General features: G+C 38.2%; 1 protein-coding gene across 1 annotated transcript in view; it reads right to left on the bottom strand.

The window, feature by feature from the left end:
* Positions 1–21,383, bottom strand: part of LOC150097837 (irregular chiasm C-roughest protein-like) — a 199,721-nt gene extending 178,338 nt beyond the window's left edge. Inside the window, exon 1 of the mRNA XM_090406368.1 lies at positions 21,248–21,383. Coding sequence (XP_090262494.1) covers positions 21,248–21,296 — 49 coding nt within the window. The 5' untranslated portion in view covers positions 21,297–21,383. The remainder of the gene's footprint in view (positions 1–21,247) is intronic.
* Between the last annotated feature and the right edge of the window lie 210 nt (positions 21,384–21,593).

The following is a 21,593-nucleotide window of genomic DNA, read 5'->3' as shown; positions in this document are numbered from 1 at the left end:
TCAGCTACGGTATTAACGCCGACTTTCAGTCGAGTACAGATCACTCAAGAGTGGAAACAAAGGATGCGTAGTCATAGTTTTTATTATTATTACTGCAGATTGCTTCAGCTTATTTAGTAATAATTACAGCGAAGTTAATGAGAGTCCTAGCATAGCTTCAGTGAAGCTGCACCTGTCGCAAACCACCCACTGCTGCCCTCATTTTGAAGCCAAAGCAACAGACAAAACAAGAGGCAGAACATTGGACCCTTTATGGTAAAGCAACATGCCTAAAAAATAAGAGATATTCTGCACACAGATCTGAGCTGCAGAGTTGCATCACCAAACGGAACTCTATTTATTTATACTGCCTTCTATTTTCTTTCTCTAGGCATCAGAAAAGATAATCTCGAAATATCTTTAAAATTTCTTCTGGGATTCAGTCCAGGGACCTCGATTTACTAAGGCCCTTGAAGCTGAACTGAAGGGCCTCGTGTATTGAGAGAGAGAAAGAAAGAATCCTTTGCAGCATTTCTGGCTAACAGCAAAGTCGATGTTTTCTTCCTATAAAGTACTAGTGTGGATGCAGTTTTTTCGTAATTTCATTTATCTCTGAAATTGGGAAAAAAAAGGAAAATTCGCTTTACTTGCATTCCTAGAATAAAAAGGAGAATATCAAAAGGCGGACGATAATTACTTAGCGGTTAAATAATTCTGTACTTACGGCCTGCGTGTAATTAATGACTCGGATATTGAAAAATCGAAACGTGTGGGATATTACGGTCATGTCAGGGAGCAGGTTACGGCCATAACAAGGGAAGGGCTTAAGCATCACGCGAGGACACTTCCTTAAAATACGACACGGAACATCCCTCTCCCAGCAGCAGAATAGGCTCTTCCGACTAACGGTAAGGAACGTTTCGAAATACTTTGACCCCTTAAAGAGTTACTTATTGGTATTTGTTCAACATTCGAATTCCGGTTAAATTTATTTTAATACCGTGCTTTCCCCAGAGGAAAATAATCAAGTGGGGAACAATGTTTTACCACACTTTCGGTCTCTGGCCAGTTACATGATTTTTATCTCGTAATCCCAAATACAGATGGAAAAAAAAAATTCTACATATAAGGTAGCCAAGCATAGTGAAACCAACGTATTTGTGTATGTGGGGGGTGAGGGGGTAAGATGCTTTAAAATTCATCTGTTAAAGTTCAGTCAACAACAATTACAATTAATCCATCGCGATGTTTTCACCTAGAAAGGACTTATGTTTAGTTCCCAGCCATCTTTGAGAAAGTCCTTGCGAGATATTCAACATCCCAAGTTGTTCATTAACAATTTTCTAAACTAATTTCGTCACGAACTGTTAACTCTCGAGCTCGATTCTGCGCATATTGCAGTCGAAATTTCCCCGATATTTCAAGATCGCCACTTTGTCAATAGATCTCGGACAATGAATCGTGCTAGTCATTCCACTAAAAAAAAATAAAAAATCCGCTGATTATTGGTAGAGAAACGGAGAGGTTAACAGAAGCAGCCATGAAAATTTGTTGCGAGAATTCCTCTATGAACAAGTTAGTTCTTTCAATGTACGTACGTAGAGAACTTTGCCAAAAATGAATAAAAAAAAAAGGGTATGTAGTGAACACACACAACGAAAGAATCAAAATTAGGTAAAGCAGTACAGTACTTCTAATCCCGATTGGAGATCCATTCAACATGGATCCTATGTTCAACTTCTGTTCACAATACACTTGCCATATTCGAAAGCGAGAAAAATGCAAGGGGATGGAGCATCTCCCTCGTTCAGCACTATAGGCTATAGGCAAGGCTTAGCGCAATTCGATTGGCAAATCCTGCCAGGAAAAAGTTCTTGCTAATATTTACTGAGGCTCCAAAACTCGATCTTTTATTACGGTGATATTAACGTGATATTAATATCGATAAACCATAAGAGCACAATGGCTTGTATTTTATCGGATAGTTTATTTTTAATTGTGATTACATCAAATAGAAAAATTCCAAACCTTTTGGATCTCTTGTGCAAAGAAGCATTGCACAACCTTCTTCAGATGTAAGTCGCTAAACACCCATTGAAGTTAGATGACTTAAATTAACAGCTGAGATCATTTTCTGCATTGTAAGCAACCCGATTCGACCAGATATTAGCTAACAAATATAGATCCTGAATCATATTAAAAATAATAACAGCAATTGTGTTGAAATCGGGGAATTTATTTGATGGATGTGTTTCAACGTATTCTGAGCAATTCAACTCGCGATCTCCATCATTCGGGGCCATCCATTCATCTTTCAAACTCGATTCTGATTTTGTCCTCCGGGAATTCTCTTTAATCAAGCTTGGAAAGCGAAATTCCCTTCATCACAGGGCGGTGTCATCGATTGCCTCCAATCTCTTCGCACTCGCAAATTTAATACAAGACTTTATAATAACTAAAGCAGTTATCCGAAATATCCCGCTGCTAATCCTTTACAAGTTCTCGAAATGCAATCACCAATTAGCCTAATGAGTACAGGAAATGAGCCAATAGTTTTAATACTTCATATGACGCTCCCTCACTTTGACCTACTTAATGAACACGTGTTACTTTTAATTGTTCTCTCAATTACAACCTTCAATTTAAGTAATTATAGTCGCCAAAGAGGCAGATGGATTGCTACTCAGAGATAAACTGGTGCGTTTCCTCTAGCGATGCTTCCAGCCGAAGGCAAATTTCGAGCAATAAATTGGATTAAACTTTTCAGGAGGAGACAAAATCTTTTGGTTACGAACAAGTTTGTAGAGTGGTGAGAATGAAAAAAATTTCCTGTCTGTGAGACAGAAGAAGAAAATAAATATGCTTTCGACAACACAGATGTTTCAAATGTGAGCACCACATTTCAAGGAGGGGGGGGGGAACAAAATACTATTTAGATTTGGCAGCAGCAGTCTCATAAAATTGTTAAAATATTATCGCTTAATATTTTTATGAGCCGCCATAGCTCAGTTGATTTCGACGGAGCTGTTTCACTGGAGATATATAAATCCGAGTCCCTTCTACAATGCAAAGAACCTTTAAATGCTTTTAAATCAAAAGGTGAACGGTGGGAAGGTTTTTTCCCGAAACAATTTTTTTTTTTTTTTCATCTGACAAATCCGGCAAGCCGTCCCCATGAGCACATCTATCTACAGAGAGAAGGCAACTGGAAACCACCTTATTCAATAATCACTGTTCATGGCAAAATATCATAACTAGAATATTTTCCCTCCCACAAACCTCTTCCAGTGTGAGTTACCTTATGGCAGCGTCTGCGCGCACATGACAACGTGCATGTGCTGTTGAAAAACCGGAGAAAAATCCACCTGTTCCATTGCGTGAAATTGAACAAGTAGAACTGAGTGGAATTATTTTTAAAAAAAAAAAAAAAACCGTATTTCCTGAAATATACAATATTCTAGTGGTTTACTTAGTAAGTATGGTGCATGGGGAGAGGTAACTGCAATTTGTTAATTGTAGGTCTGCTGTTTCCTTCAAGCCAAACTAATTCGAGTATTCATTGTCTTCATTAAATGCAATCAGCTTTCGCGTATAATCCCAAAAACAAAATAAATCCCAAACTGTTCGGGATTATAAAAATGTGGTCCAAAGGAGTCTCTCTGTAGCTAAATCATTTACTGGATCGGCTACTTCAATAGTCTGTCTCAGCTTTCTAAATCAACAAGCGGTGGGGTTCGAATCCCGTAATACAAATAATATTCAGTGAGTATTATTTATTATTCATACTGTTTGAGTTAAGTAGATGGATAGTAAAGGTCTTATTTCGTCTTTTGTTAGAAAAAATAAAATAAAGGTGCATCTACACACTCTTGAGTTACTCGGTGTATTTGCTTTATATTAGCGATAGGTGGCGTTTTGGGATTGTCTTAAAAATGAACTTCTACGCATGCAACTGTAGGCTAAAATAAACAAAGTGTATTTTAGCCTAGACAGGTTTTTAAATCTTATTCGCGTATGAATTTTTCAAGTATCTTTTTTTTTTCAGTTGTTTTAAGAAATATTTCTTTACAGTCCATTTTCTTTCCGACTTAACGTCAAACCTAGTGTAAGTCATCCCCGTTGGCTGTTAGCTCATTAAGGCTTAGCGCAGACCCTGTTATGAGTTTATCTTTGCACTAATGGTCGCTAAGCACACAACTGGTGGCAGAAGCGTCTAACCCGGAAATAACGAAAGCCACAAGAGAAAGCAAGCTCGGCATCATTGCGTCAGTAAACAGGGAGTCTGTTTCCCCGACAGAATTCAACTTTGGAGGTTAGTGGAAGCCGTCGTTTCCCGCCGGGAACGCATTTAGGAAAGAGATACTCCGTGCGAAACGTTTATTACACATCCTTAGCGCGCTCTACTAGCTCCATAGTTCGTCTCTCCTTTCGAATCGGAGCCCAGAAGATGCAGATGGCATTCCGGTTAAGAGCTGGGGACGGGGGGGGGGGAGGCCCGCCGACATCTCTAAAGACACCAAGTAAGAATCCGCTTGTTTAGGAGAATAAAAGCCCACTCGATAGGGGAATATGCCCAAGGAAAACGTGAATAGACTTATGTTAACATAGCCGCCTCAGCGGTTGCAAGCAGTTAAGTCGTTTCTCCGAGGAGCTGGGGAACTATTTACTAAAATGAGAAAGACGGAAAGTAACACACTTAAACTCACTCATTAATTAAGCGCAGCCGGCTGAGGAGAAAGAGCGAATGGCAAAGAAGTAGTGGTTGATACCGTTTTCGGTTGTGGACTTGGTGTTGCGAAAATATGCCTCATTGCATACTTCGTGCGATTTTGATCACTGACTGATTACCTTACCTGTTAGAAATATTCTTTTAATGCGGGATTAACACACGCTTAGTTTGCGTGCAGAATTAATCCCACAACAACTTTCTTCTACGCGTGCAAGTTGCCTTCAAATAGCACCGGGGCATGCGTAGAAATGATTTAACTGCATATCAATATTATCACTCGAAGTTGGTTTTTGTGTCGTTTGTGATGTCCGTTTATGTTGTCACATATTCATCTGTGTTGGTTATATTCTACTGAATTTCTCCCCTACTAACAGTGTAACGCAGGGGTCGGCAAACGGCGATCCGCATGCGGCTCAAACGTGCATTTTTGACTGCCCGTAAAAGGTTAACCATACTTACATGGCCCTTGGCCCGTATGCTGAATTATGTAAATAATACATTTTATAAAGGCGTTAGCTGATTTTCTTTTTTTTTTCTTTTTCACATTTTATAATATGAATAATAAATTAAAAATAATTTTATTTCGTGATATCGCTGTGCAAATTGGCGGGGATAACCAGGCGACTTCATCCGACGAAAATCGAGATTTTGGCGCACGTTTTCAGTCGCGTTCCTGGTCCGTATTTTAATGTAATTCACTAACATCAACTGTTATTTTCAGAGGATATATATATGTTAAAAATAATTTCAAAACTGGGTTCAAGAAAACGTAAAATTGCAGATGATGAAGAAGGTTTAATAATGAATGGAACAGCAAGCAATTCTTTATTGAAAATGAGGATAATCCCCTTTGTCTAATTTGTCATAAAACTGTTGCTGTTATAAAAGAATATAATATCAGACGTCATTACGAGAATATCGTACTTTATCTCGTAATCTCAAACTTTCAATATTTCTGTTTTTTAAGATTGATAGAATAAAATTGATAACTTAAAGTGTTTTTTTTCACTCACTATTTTCTCTTAATTAAACGCTTGCGGCCCGATTATTAAAAATAAAAGTTGAATGTGCCCCGCGAGTCTGTAAAGGTTGCCGACCCCTGGTGTAACGTACTTGAGTAGTTTTATATGAACAACCTTTTACTGCAAAGACATCGCTGCTCATATAACTGGTTGTTAATTACAACTTTATGTGCTTAGAAGTACTTTATTATTCTAAATATATTGAAGTGAATTCTGTTTGGAGCGTTAACAGTTTTTTTTTTTTTTTTTTGTACGGTTAACATTTTGCATCGAATCTCTATGATAAGTTAACAGCTACAGTATAGTATTTCAAAACGGATAAATCAGAACTGCATAAATTAATAAGCAGGTGCCAATGAATTCATAACTATTAGGAAGCAAAAATAGTATCTCAAGCAACACGAGATGATCCCATTTTGTTATTTGCAAAGTGCATTTAATAGCTCTTCAGAGCGTCATCGAGTTTCTAAAATAGCCAATCCTCACACTAATGTAAATAATCCAGTACATATTTCATGAAAATAAAAAGATTTTAAAATTCAGCCACGTGAATATAGCTGTCAAGGAGAACATTAAAAAAGCGACCCCCCCATTTTTGAAACAAGAATTCAAGAAGGCGTATTCCATTCGCAGTGGATCATCTTATAAGCACGCTGATGTGATTGCTCTCAAAGTAGCCATTAACCCTTCCAACCTTTTAAGGATAATCCAAGAACTCCTCCTACTCTTCAAAGGCATTTTACTCTAAATATTATTCATAGGATGATTATTTCTGGAAGGGTTCATACGCAGGATTCCGTGTGATTCCACGGAATCTGCCATTACTTTGCCGTATACATTAATTCCCAGGAAACAATCTCGCTAGAAGCAAGAGGGCACAGGTAAGCAAATGAAAAAAGGAATGAGTGACTTCCTGTCTTCCGCGCTGTAAAAACCTCCTAATTAAATGCACATAATCTCAGACGAGCTTAATTTGTGTTAAAAGATGCAAGTTTCGGGTCAGATCATTAAAGAAGGCTTAGGAGGGTGGCTACACGATCGATAGAATACTATCACGCAAGTTCGTCGCTAACAGGGAAAAGGGGTGGAGGAGGACTTCGGCGAAAACAGCGTCATCGGAAGTCCGATTATATACAAGGACTCTCGTTGTTGACGACTTTCGATTCATTGCATATAAAATGTTTAAAGAGTAAACTCAGGCGCGACAGTTTGACTGCAGAACAGGGGAAGGGTTGAATTATCGGTGACTGTTTCCATCGGCGATAAACAGAATAAAATGTTTAGTGTTTCGAGTTTATGTCGAACCGCTAAATGTATATTGTCAACTGTTTACGGGAAAATGATGCCCTGACTTCATTCTTGTACAGAATTGTGTGCGCAAAAAATGAATACTTCGGGGAAACCACCGACTGTAGTTGGTGAAGAACATACATGTAGTTCTCGTACCCAGTGCAACAACTACATGTGTGGTTGTCATCGGATTTCGTGCTTGATCGCAGAATGTCATTCACACTAACTGTATTTGTTGCAGAACAAAACGAACGAGTTTAGGCTTGAATACGACAACAGCCTACTTTTCTCGGGTTCAAGCAAAATGAACTTAGCAACTGTAAAATGGCTTAGGAACTGTAGTCTGCGAAGAAGAAGTAATGACTTTGTTGTTAATTTAAAACTGTTTGATTATCGATATATTAACGCCATATCATTATTATCATTAATAAATAATTTGTGATTCATTCCAGCATAATGAGAAATTTTCTAAATACAAAACAACACGCAGTGAACACGAATTCTGTGTCATGGGCAGAGCCTCTCCATAAAGAGAGCTTTCTGCAGGCAACTTCTTTCAATGAGACTGTGCATGCTCGCTAGATGCAGTATAGTTTTAGAAACGGTTCTTAGATGATAACTAAATCATTCTGCACTTGTGCTAGAATACGATGTACTTCATTCCTGTCGGGTGTAAAGGAAACGTCATTACAAATGTCAACATGAACAGCATTTGCTAGCAAAGCAATGTCCATAGAAACATGTGTGAATAACATCCATGTCAAGACAAGATTTATAAATATACAGTAGCGCACTCAGGATTTCATTTATTTTTTTTTGGGGGGGGGGGGTTTGAGGAGACACGGCATCTGCAATGATCGCTAATTCATAAGTAGTAGAGAAATAGAAGACACGATAACATAAATCTTTTCTAATTAAAGAATTTTAATTAGAAAAGATTTTTGGAAATTTTTCTATTATTTTTTTTTCCCTTTTTCTTTGGGAAAGGGCCCCTTTCCCAAAGAAAAAGCTCCCTTCTGGATGCGTCACTGTAATATATATATAACTTTACCTTAACCTGATGGGTATATTTTAATCTGCGTGTAGTCCCATCAATCCCATTCTTAAAACAAAAAAGAATTTCGAAACGAATAGATGTAAATTCGCTCTCGGTGGTGAAATTAATAGAGAAAATTTAAAATCCAAAGTACTTTTGGAATAACATGAACTCAAATTCAAAATTAGTAAGCAGAAGCATCTCCTCGCTGGACTGCTGAAAGAGGATCCTATTTTCATAAGAGCATTGCCACAATCCTACGAAACTATTTTATTATATGCAACATGCCTAGAAAAACAAGTAGACACCGCTCGTCTACCTTAGGAATATATTCAGAATAATTCCTGTCTTGAGATGGACGCATGCGCAGGATCACAGAAGAATATCTAAGGTGATGGCAATGGATGCAATTTTACCATCCAACGTGTCGTTAATTAATTTTGAGACGGAGAGAGAGAAAAACAGAGGTGGGGAAATGCCCGATACGGAAATATTCGGCCGCATGCAAGAGTGGTACAGAATTCTTTGTTCACGGAATTTTGCGGATGGAAATAAATGAAACAGAAACACAAGTTTCATAAAATTTCCAGCCTTGAAATCGAAAATCAATCGGGTGAACTTCGAAAAATCTACCAACGAAACATTCTTATTTGGTTTGGCCAGGAATAAAACGCACGTGCGAAAGAAACGGGGACATTAAACATGAAAAACTCGGAGCATTTTTCTCAAAAGTATTTAAATGATGGAAGTTGCGTAAAAGATGCAATCACCCCCTTTTTTTTCCCTTTCCCCATCCGCTTCCACCGAATGCTCTTCGCAGATGTAGAAATCATTATATTTAACGCGCGCTGTCTTGGACGAGTAATAAAAACGACAATCAATACTTTCAAAGAATTCACAAATCGAGAAAGAAAGCCTGCATTCCATAAAACATCGCTCGCTTCCTTCTTGTATTTTAGATTTCCTCTTTCTCCTTTATTACCTGCTGCAAAAACAAACAAGCCAGCTATCCACTGCCACATTAAGCCCTTCTCTCTCTTTTTTTTAAACCGATAAATGTCATTTGCTTTGTCCTAAGGTGAAAAACATCAAACACACACACAAAAGGACACACACTGCAGCAGCGCTTTAAGAACCCTCGCAAATAATTGTGATGTATTGCGGCACTCTTAGATGTTTACGATATGCACCATCTGCAATGATCCCCCACTAGTTTTTCGCTCACTCCCTTGGCAGCTTTCTTTTCCGTGATTGAAATATGCTGTCAAATATAAGAAGAGAAAGAAAGAGGCAGACAATCTGATAAGAGGAAGCACTGATGGCGCCACGAGGCTATTACCAAACTCGGCAATGGCTTCATTTTTGTAACTAAGATTCCCTCTGCCGAAATTGACATACTCGTTTAGGCCACATGTGCTAATAATCACCCACGAGTCTTCAAAACAGAATGGAGAATGAAACATAAAAAAACTGTAAAAGACTTTGGAAAAACAGACGGAAACTGTAATGGGATAGCCGTCTGCCATTTATTTTGGATATTCCACGATCCAGGGCTTATAAATGGGTGAACCTAGACAGAGGCTCATTGATTTACCGAGTGCGAATGTATTAGCTCGATTCCAACAGCAATGCACACACGAAGTTGTTAGCAGGGTTTGTGAACTAGATAACCTCATCTTGATCTTTCATAGCTGAGCTCTATTTCGACAATTCCGTAGTTTGATTTCTCTCTGTGTATTGTGAGTGCACGTGGTGAGGTTTGAGAGATTCTCGGACATAATGTCTCTATATAATAAAATAGTTTCGTAGATAATATCGTCATTTTGCGCAGTCTTTTTTACTTGATAAAACTGCACGCTGGCGCCATCATGCTCTCTGAAAGTGTAAATTCAATAAAGATTTCAGAATACATATTGTGATAATTAAAAATAAATTTTAAAACTTAAAAAACTAAAGTTTTAAACAATCATAGACTGCATAAAAGGAAGCATATATTCAACTTAGTTGGATATTTATAAAATTCATTTATTTCTGTCACATTCCGTTTACAAAACCATTTCCATATTCCTATGTTTATACAGAATTACAATATTTTATTTGCCTACGTAAGCTTGATAACCCAGCAAAAAGGTTTTTTATTTTCCATAAACCAGGAGATCTCCACCAATCCATATGTTGTAGCGCGAATGATGAAAAATCCCCCAAAATGCTTTCGCCCAACAAATCCTTATGATTTGTATTCTAAGATGATTTGTTGGCCTGTCATCCGAATAATGTACCATTCGCACAAGCATTTATTTCAATTCCCTTTGTATTAGGAGGTTCTTGACTGCATTGCCGGGTATTTCTCCTTACATATATCTGTGACGTTAGTCGTGATAAATCCGTTACTTTAAAAATATGTGGAAATTTTGCGAGTATCTCTACATGTAGAGCCTCGCATATGTACAATGATAAAAAAATAAAAACGCAAACTGCTCTTGTAAAATTATTGTCTGCACAAGAATTCTTTACTTTCATGCACCAGAAACACAGGTGAAAAAGAAAGTACGACAGCTTGTATACACCCAAGTGACTTGTAGTAATAAATGTAAACGTATAAACAGTAATAATTGTTGTTTATGTGAGGATATACTAAAATGATTTGTTCTGCAGGGTCATAAGGAGCATCTTGCTATTTCGTGTCTACAAATGTTTGCTTTGATTCAAAATTGCATAAATGGCTACTTGATAATCAGAGGAAAAATCCGAACAGTAACGAAGGCACCTAGCTAAGGTATTGCACTATTTTAATGTCGATATTACAGCTAAGATAAAATTAAGCTTTTTTTTTTTTTCATGCAATTCTACGCACATCAATAGATAGATTATTTTTGCTAAAAACAATTCGATCCAGACAAATTCAGTAGTTCTACGGTAATATTTGTCATTTGCGTTACCGCCATTGTTAGGACGTTGAGGTGAAACTAAGATGTGAAATCTCGCAGCTGCGAAACTGCAAGTAGCGCAGCAAGATTCAAGGTTAACAGTGAATGTGGAACAGCTCATGTACAAACCGGAGCGATAGTTTCACACTCAGTTCTGCTCTTGTATTACGTGTCATCGTCACAGACAGTTGTCGTTATTAATTAGCGTAAGTAATTTGCATTTAAATGACGCTGTAATGGAAGAGGTGATAAAACAGAACACAGACATATTTTTCGCATGTCAACGAAGAAAGCAGCTTCCACTTGCCAATATTTAGGAATGTATAAGCCTTTGAAAAGTAGCAGACGTCGAATATAAACCGAAATCTCTCTTTGGGGTCCTCCCTTCTTAAAAATTAATGTTATCCGAATGGGGTATCGTTTGACACTGATTAAAAGCATTAGATTTTAAGAATCGGGTCCTGAATTAAATCGTGTATCATAATTGCGTACTTTCAGATTGATAATTTTCAGTGAGAGGGGATGCAAAAATAACTGAACTGCAGCCATTCTAAATTCATGTCATGGAAGCTTAACAGTAAATATAACAGAAAAAAAAATAATGAACTATTCTCAGCGTGTTTCTGTGGCCTGTTGTTATGACCCATGACTTTCGGTTGGAAAGCGAACTTTATAATTTTCATATCACAATGCGAACAGATTTTGGATTCAAAGAAAATTATTTTTCATCTTTAATACTTTCTTGTAATAAACTAATTACAGGCAGTTATTAATCTTAGCTTTTTTGTGTTAACGGACTGGTAAAGTAAAAATGACAACCTTACATTTACTGGATACACATTGTCAAGTAAATAAAACTGCTTATTCATCTTAACGAAGCGCTTTTTTTTTATCGAACAGAAAAACTTTTTTTTTTTTTACTTTTGCTTTTATTGTCCGCTTTTAAAAGTGCATCGAGAAGTTCTGTCCTAGTTTCGATAAAGCCGAAAATAACCACAAAAACAATTGCTGTCTGTTAGTGGCGTCTATAGTCTTATAAAAAACACCGCTGACTTTTACACTTCACTGAAAATGCCTTTTAATATGCGAAGCCAAACTTCTACTTTATAACTATGCACACTGTTCGACAAAAGAAAAAGCGCAAAAAAGGTCTTTTTGCAGGAAGCTTGATTATACATCGCGCAAGTTTTGTTTATTCCAGTCAGTGGCGCGTGGAATAAAAATATTAGAGCTTCCAGAAATGTGTTGCTGAGCGGCGCTTCGACAACACCTCTATCGAAAAACATGCTCGGGCATCAAATCCCATGCAGGTGATCGCTGGGTCTCATTCCAACACCGAAGGGCATCGGGCGCAATTTATTATCTACGACAAAAATCCAATACTTTGACGAAAATGGAAACTGTAGAGGAGAAAGAAGTATAAATCCTTCTCAAGGAAGTCCTATTGAACTCTGTTTTGTATGTGTAGGTCACTAATATGAAGTAGTCAGTGTGGAGCCTTCAACAGCGGAGAAGGATGATTAGTGGTGGAAAACACGTTATTTTTCAGCGAGGCTATTTGGCGGATGTAGGTCTTGCTTGTCAATTCGTCTGTGTGTTTTCGCCCAGTTTTTCTGGAAGGAAAAAGCAGAATTCTCCGACATCGACTAAGATTTGTCAACTCAGCTTTTCCTGAAAACCTGCATCTCGTAACACGTTTTTCTTAAAGCACTCATTTTGAAACATTGATTCAATTGCCATAATTATATAAAGCAGTTTTCCTGAAAATCGATGTCAATTAACCCCTTAACGTACCAATTAAAAATCAGAAAGCGGTCGTTTTTCTGCCAATTTTTTCGGCAAGTTTTGGGCGAGGGTGATTCGCTGGATCAAATTCATCATTATTTGAAAAATCATGATGAATTTGTGCAAACGCAAACGAAATAGCGGATACACGCCGTTGGCAACTTTTCTCGGCTGAAAGGAAATAGGCACAAGATTGTCAAGCGTCTATGTTCGGTTGTATTTATATGTGAAACCAAAATTCAAAATCAATTTTGGTGCAATAAACAAAAGACGTGTCACAGACGTCTTTGTATGTTAAGGGATTAAACAAAATTACTGATGCTAATTTAATGTTTCGAAGATTTTTAGACTTTTTTTTTTTTCAGTGTCCATTCTCTTGCTCATTACAAATAACAGTTGAATCACACCATCAGCTGCTTTGTATTTGTAAGATATTCAGTTGCAAGTGCTCTTTCCAAGCAGCTGCCAAACATACCGATGTTACCCCACTGTCATTGCTGGAGGGAGCAACAACGTACTCCCCCATATATTCACCGAATCGTCATCTCATATTGAAGCACTTCCTTCTGAAAACAGCCAACCAAATCCACATTCATGAAATGTCCTGAATATTGGACACTCGCCTGACACGCTTTGTATTCCTTATTAATGAGTATTGGCATTTTGTTTCGAATTCGGGTCAACAAAATGGATGTGTGCAATTCTAACCTCATTCTCTACGCAATACATTTTAGTATTTATGTCACTAGTAAAAGGCATTTTAATTGCCAAAACTATTATACAATTGATTTTTGTGTATTTAGTGATAGAGCATAATAGCTTTACTGCGAGGAATCAACTCGCTTGTGTTGTAATGTTTTGCAAGTTAGTATCTTCAAAACACCGACACGAAGATCCTTCTAAAAATGTACACGAAACTTCTAACACTGCTGCTGAAGGTTTCTATTGGGAGTATTCAGCTGCATCAAAGCATAAAAATTTCCCACTTACAGTATAAACAATATTATACAGTAGTATGTGTCCACTAGACTAATCTACTATAAAGCAGTCAAATGAAAGAATCATCTGGGGATGCGTTTGGCGTGTTAGCTTTCTATTAAGATGATTTTTGTATTTCCTATTAAAATCGAGTGTACTTTCTCCACTTTTTTTTTAAGTTTTTTTTTCTGTTTATCTTCACACATTTAAAAAAGTGTGAAGAATCAAGTTACCTTCAGGCGGAGTGAGTGTGTGTGTGAGGAGGGGGAAAGAAATATTCGAATGTCCTCTTAAAACAAACAAAATAACTTTGTGTTTACCGACTGAGTGTCTATTATTTAATCTCCACATCCCAATGTTTACTGATGTGTGGATTTGAATGGTGTGAGCTCTGTTAATGGTTCTGCTCTACCAATTCTCAAACTTCGGCCGAGCACATCCAAGAAAGAGAGTTGATTAATTCGCAACTTATACTCTGCTTTCTGCGAATCTTTGTGAAAACAAATTACAAAGTGTCGTTATTTTTTTAACGTTTCAGAAAGACCAGGCTGTGTTTGGAAAACCTCTGCTAGTGTTTATGGATAGTTATCGACAACAAATTAAGTATTCTCAACAAATCCGAAAATTAATGCAAATGATATTCAGGAATAGCAAAAACATTTAAAAAAGATTTGTTTTATATTTTCAACGTAAAATTTCATATGTTTTAAAATGAATTTAGTTGCGATCCTTATAGGGATCGGGGAGAAACATTTATATTTTTTTTTAACATTTTATATGTTAAAAAAAAAAAAATCAGAACCCTCAAGCGTCCCCCACATTGATTCTAAATTAGAAACAGCCTTTCGACAATTGCTCCAAACCAAGTTCATTATCATTAAGCACTCTTAATATCTTCTAAATTTCAGTCTGTTAATATTTTTGAATTCCACCTGTTTTTTAACCTATTTGCATTTCACAGCTTTTTCCCTACTTCAAGAAAAATTTGTAATATTTTGCAAATTTGCTGTATTTCAGTCATTACATAATAATACACAGTAAACAGACAGAAACAAAAGCCACTGACGTCATAAGAATAGTAAAATCCCTGAAATGGGCTGGGCACTTGATATACACACACAACCATTACTGGGCTAGAAGTGATTTCGTGAAACCTCACCTTTACAATATCGAGTGCATAATAGAACTGTAAGTTATCAATGAAATAGTTACCGAATGCATGGCGCCTTTTACGCTACAAACAACCAGAGACCTCGTTTCAGTAATAAATAAATCTACAGCATACCTGAAGTAATAAATATGAATGACGCATAATGACTTTAAATAAAACCACAAATTGCTGAGTAATATATTTTATATTTAAAAATATAAAAAAAAGAAAAGCAAAATGACAAACAAATGCGATAATAAAGAACAACTAAAGTGATATTGCAACAAGACTAGAAAAATTTCGAAAATTACGTTTCCCAAAGAATTGTCTTTCTCTATTGCGATGTAAAAATCATAATCGGAACTGCTGTCAGAAATTAGATTTACCCAAGAATCCCCTCAGATTAATAAACAGAAGGTGTCTGTTAACCTGCAACCCGAAATTCAAGCTGGATTTGGGTTAGGGAAAATGATAATAGAAAGAAGAACATTAACGAAGTAAAGTATGCTTATGTACTTGGCTTCCTAAACGCCTTTGACGAATAAAAAGCATCGCAATCAGTCATTCATTCATACATATCGTATGGCGATTCAACGGCAGTGAGCCCCTTTTACGGGGAGGTACGGCACCACCTCAATGCCCCCTATTTTTATCCCGGCTCGGGACCGGCATAGTTCACAATTCAGACCAATGGTTGGAGGGACTGCCTTAAGTATTCCTGACTGTATCCGTGCCGTGTGTATGTTCACGGGGCCCGTTTGCCTGCTTGCGGGGATGAAAAACCCCAGATAAACTGGGGGAAAGACCCTGCTGTCCACTCCCAAGACCGACTAACTTGGCTATGGCTGAGGAAGATCCTTAATTTCCTCACGTCGCCGACGGGAATCGAACCTAGGACACTCCGTCCCCAGGCATATGGTTGCAAAGCGCATATGCTACTAGGCGAACCGCGCGAACATTGCAATCAGTGAATCACTAGCACGTTAAAAATAGCTGATTGCTGGTCACAAAAAGAAATCAGAAAAGCTCAATATCAGTAAAGATATTGATCTCATTGATATTATTTATTACAGTAGTGTGGAAAAAAGAGCAATGAGCACTTGTTTTCAGAATGTTCAAATCCCCTATACTGGCGTGTAACTATGACGTAATCACTTCTTGATAATCCACGGTGACTCCATGGAAGGCGCTATAATATTAAACAACAGAAAAAAGGACCATCTTGGCTTAAGAACGGGATCAGGAAATGTGGAGAATGTCTGATCGTTGAATACATGAAATCGAATATTGGTCACAGATTTCCTCTACCAGAGAATGATCCCCGTTGGGATTTGGTGAAAACAAATCGCGCACCCTTTTGCCTCAAAAGTCAGAGAAAGTGACACGATGCGCAGTTTCTGAATACGCGCTGACCTTAACTACTGTTGGGGTTTAAAAAGGTGGATGAGTTCTATTCCGGGGAGGTCACTTTAGCCTACGCATGCAACCAAATTCTCTGCATCGAAACGCACGCACACACACAATATCTGTTGCCCCGCGATTGTACGAACGAATCTCTCTTTCCCCTCGTATACCCTTCGTGAAATAGGATTTTCGTTTGTTCTGTGAATATCCCTGAGACTGGAACGAGACAATAGACTTCCTCTGTTCCCGTACGACCGCAAACAAAAGCAACCAGAGGTCAGGCGCATCGCGCCAGGAAGTGATTAATACAACGGAAACCGAGTCGGAAAGAATCGTCGCATGGCCATTTTCAGGCGTTGTATTTATCGGTGTGTAAAGGTAGATGATCCTGACACGGGTAATAGCGCGGAGTGTACGGTGTAATGGCGCACAGACAGAGACATCGGCGGACAGAAAGATGTAATAATCGTCAGGCTTATTTAGTGACCTTAATAAAAACAACCATCGGCTGGAGCCTTTACAGGCGCAACAAAACCGGCTCGAGCTGTACATCGACACCCAAACGCATTTTCGTGTCATTAAGCTGTCGGCGCATGGAACATCCGTCGATGACCTCGAACATCTTTCGCAAATAAAACTAAATGTTGTAATACGCATGTAAACGCGATGTTTCCGAGCATGAGATTTTTTTAAAGTAAATTCATTGCAAAGATTTTTAACGACAAACTTTTTATTAAAAAACGCCATCTAGAGATCCTTACAGAAAAATTTAATTAGTTTCTCCAAGCAGGAAAAAAACTAATTTTGAAAAACTTAAATCCCACAGTCTAACTACGAATCTTTAAGAAAACAAATTGATAATACAGTTAGTAAATTCCTTAACAGTTCACCTTATTATTCCAACCCACGTTTAACTAAGGAAAAATCACAGCGGAAAAGGAATTTAAAGCCATCAAAGTAAATGATAGGAATACCATCAGTTGCTGCCATGACAACCAACCACATCGGCAGAAGAATTGCGCTCAACCCTGCTATGCGACTAATACTATCAAATGAAATTATTTTAAGATTGGATTCCTCTGCGAATACCGGCTGTCGAGAAACAGCGATTGCACATCAAACCAGCAGACTGAGACACAATATTGTGAGAAAATGCTTTGTTTTACAGATGGTAGACAGTTCTGTGAGATCGGAGGTAAATATTTGAGCGAATATTGCGATGATGTACGGAGGACTGGTCTCTACAGACAGTTTAAATCACAATGATGTAATTCCACACTGCAGTAATTGTATGCATCAGATTTATCCCGCTGCTTGTAAACCAATTAACATGTATCCAATTATAACATAGTTTAGGGAATGTCTGTAAATCAGGAAACGATATTTCGGGTTTTTAGATATTTTCATCTGTCACAAAATTGCCTATAACGGCCTCTTGACTTTTGTATGGCGTTATTACTAGATCTGACTAGCCTGCTTCTCCCCCCCCCCCCCCAAAGAGATAGCAAAGTATTCCGCGATCATATATTAGACTATTTTGCCATTCCAATCCAAGAGGAGGCTTCATATACTAATATTATTATACTAATAATACTTAGTGTTATGATTAGTTCATGTTTTGTGGGGGGGGGGGGAGTAATGAGTTCCCGCAAAGTTATCAAGTGTTCTGAAGTACACTTTTCTCTTAACACGATCTTTCCGACGAGGAGGCAGCTGGCGAACAGTCAGATTCGCGAGATTAGGCGAGCCTGCTTGTCTTGTCTTACTGTCCTATGTTTCGTGGCATTCACGATCCAGACAACCTGTCCTCAACAGTGGCCAGACCGGATTCCAACTTTAATTACCGTTACTAGTATGCAAGAGGAGGGGGGAGGATGAATACAACAAAAGAAGACGATTGTTCGTCTAATAATAAAAAAATCAAATAAAATTACTTCGTGAAAGATATGAGTTTGCTTGTAAGAAATCAATGAATAGGCAAATAAGATTAATGCGCGATGTTCTCAAATAAAATCAGAAAAAAAAAAAAAACAGGTGAACCACATCATAGGTTAAACACATATTCTGCTTAATAAATTTCTAAGTTGTAGACGAAGTCATGGATCTTATCCAGTGGATAGTCCTAAAAGAAAACATCTCATCTTCCTTTTACCCTCTTTTACCTTGCGGTGTCGAGGGTAAATTAATCGGACCTCAAACCGTTCACAGGACAAGGTGGTCAGCCCTTCGCCCCGGTGTATCCTATGTCCTGTAGTGTTGAGTTCTCAAGGCCGGTTTGGCTGCTTTGCGGGATGAAAAACAAACCCCAGGATAAACTGGGGGAAAAACCCTGCTGTCCACGCCAAAGACCGGCTAACTTGACTATGGCTGAGGAAAATCCTTCAGCTCCTCACGTCGTCGACGGGAATCGAACCCAGGACACTCCTTCCGCAGGCTGCGAAGCGCACAGCCACTAGGCTAACCGCGCGGACAAAGAAAACATTAAGAACCATAATTTCTACAGAGTGTTACCGGATAAGGTTTAACAGATAAAATCTATATATTGTGCTCATCTACGGAATATGTGGTGAGCAAAGATTTATTTTATTGAAGAGCTGCCTCTTTTTTTTTTCTTTAGGAAATATCTAGTGGAAAAAATATCCCTGAAACCACAGCGGAATCGTGAATGATTATTAATATCCATACAGAATAAATGGCCAAGGATGATATTCCGGTTTACGCAAAATCAAGAGGATACAATCGTGGTTCAAACATTCAACAATAGTATAACGTCTTATTCTTAGAAAGGACAAAGCTTCACCAGGAAATAGAGATGTGTTGGAAGAGGAAGAAACCGTATCAGATTAAAAAAGGAAACGGATTACTTTGGCGCCAGAGCAGCTGGTTTCGTTTTCTATCCCTCACAAGGAAACGAACCACTTTAAGATGTTTCTTTCTCTTCCGCAGCACCCTTTCCTCGCCTTATCTGGGAGTGTGAATTTTCTGAGAACTCACAGGTGGCATCCCACAAGCCTATTCTATAATTTCGACGGCTTGTTGTGGCATTTTACTTAAACTGTTGACAAATGCGTTTAAAGGTGCGCCTTAAGAATGCCCGTCGGAAAACGAAGTCGTCAAAATGAAAAACACCAGAAGTTCCGCGATTTCTAAAACGGAGTGTGCGCCTCTGAAATTTTTGAAGAAAATATTCACTTTGCTGCATTTTCATTTCTCGGACTGGGGGATGTTCGCATCGTCACCGCTGCACGCTCCAAAACACTAACAACCAATTTTTCTCTTTCTCTGTGTTTGGAAATCGAATGGCTTATTCCCGGCAAAATGATTCGCGTTGTGTGGGGCTTCCACATGCGGGGTTGAAAGAATTCTGTCTAATCCGTGTCCGTTTATATTCGCAGCACGTTTCACGTTGTCATAGTTACCAAAATATCCATGTATAAACACCGTTATTACATAACTCGCTAAAATCTAAGAATATCACCGCCGCACGGCACACATTTTGGACACCGAAATAGTTCAGTAAGCCAACCTTGTTAATCACGATAATGTCGTTGACTTAATGAAATAACAAAAATAGACAGGTAGTCAAAATAATGATCGTTACTTTCTATTTCGGTAAAAATTTGATAAAGCAGTTCATAACGATGAAATAAGGAAAAATACGAGGACGATATTACTTTAATATGGGGAGAAGAAAGGTGAGCGAAGTAACCCGAGAAAATTATTTACAATATCAGACCTTCCAGTCGTGCTTACGCAAGACCTGAATTAATCGACACTACAGATAACCCGTTTCTTGCTCTGTTAGCTTGGAGAAATTAAGCACACGTAAGTGGAGAAATCAGTACTGAACTACGAAAGCTATCTGTAATAACTTATCATCTAAAATTACTAGGATAAGTGGTATTTTCCTTTGTCTTAAGACTCAAAATTTAAGTATTGGGTTGCTGTTTTTTTTTTTATTTTTATTTTTTTATCTCACGTTATCAGGAACCACAGTCATGAATGCGATCTCCATCTCCTCGGCTAATCATGAAATTAAAATTTTTCTTCCCACCTGTCACAGAAACCGGAAAAGTGAGGCCCAAAATGCTGCTTTTTCCTCACGCCTGATAACACCTGCCTTAGTTCATCCCGCAGGCAAACAGCGGAGTCCCAACGTATCGTAGCTAAAAGCAATGTTAACAAAAGGCAAGTTTCAGGCTAGCGACTCCACTGTCGGCTACTCAGAGAAAGCTCTGCTGAAAACCCAACTCAGTCTTGAGCTCTTACGATGCCCAAGCGCCATCTATCAATAATTTATCATACGAAACAACAAATATTAAATGCATACACTGCTTAGCTCTAACAGATTAAAATGCAGTTATGAGAAGAAAAAAATAAAAATATTCTATATTATTTCTTCAATGGACACTCGCACACACACGCACCAGCATACACCAAAAATAAATACTAATAAACTGGGTTTCTATTTATATAAATACGTTTTACCGACAAGTAATCAAAGTTATGTTTTGTTGCATATCCAAAATGGTCATTTATTTCCCACTGATAGAAAGCTCCTTTCAAAAAAAGACTCGGCAAAATAAACATCATAAAATTCACACATTGCTTCAAGTACCACAACTGTTATTTCTTCAAAAACTCATCCTACAGATTCATTTTAAAAGCTGTTATTCAAATACATACATTTACAACCATCAAATGCAATAATATTAAGTAAGAAAGACATCTGCTGTCCAACGCTTGAACTTCTACACGCGTATACTTAAGACAAAACTAGACACGGACGTACAACAGAGTTGCAACCGTACGAGGCAGAATTCTAGTCTACTCCGCCGATGCTGATCAGCGGCTTTATTCGCCAATACAATAACATTCATTGGCAACTCTGTTCGTCGAAGTTTGTTTGCCTCTTTTAGCGGAACGTATAGAGAGAAGCGGACTTACCTTTAATCCACATAGCACACACTATCAAGATAAGCCGCGTGCATTTCATTTTTCCGTATACAAAGCCGTGTGGCAGAAATAATCCTGTGATCACAGCGAGCTACTTCTCCACGCTGTTCTCGCTCTCTGCGCCATTTGACTTCAGGACCCCGCCTGTCAGGAGCCAGCGCTCTCTAGTGGCAACCGAAAGAACAAGCAGCGCAGAGACAATTGAAACCGGGCAGTATTGGAGTTCGTCCAATGGCTTTGCTAGCTCGTCATCATTCAACACTGTATTGGCTTTACTAATGTAACTAGGGTTTGCTTGTGACGTGTGGTACTCCCAAGTGTTTGTATTTGCCAATTT

Source organism: Typopeltis vanoorti, chromosome 16 (assembly GCF_054136105.1).
Source record: "Typopeltis vanoorti isolate ZY-2024b chromosome 16, IOZ_Tvanoo_1.0, whole genome shotgun sequence".
Taxonomy (NCBI): Eukaryota; Metazoa; Arthropoda; class Arachnida; order Uropygi; family Thelyphonidae; genus Typopeltis; species Typopeltis vanoorti.
This window is presented reverse-complemented; position numbering and strand designations above follow the sequence as displayed.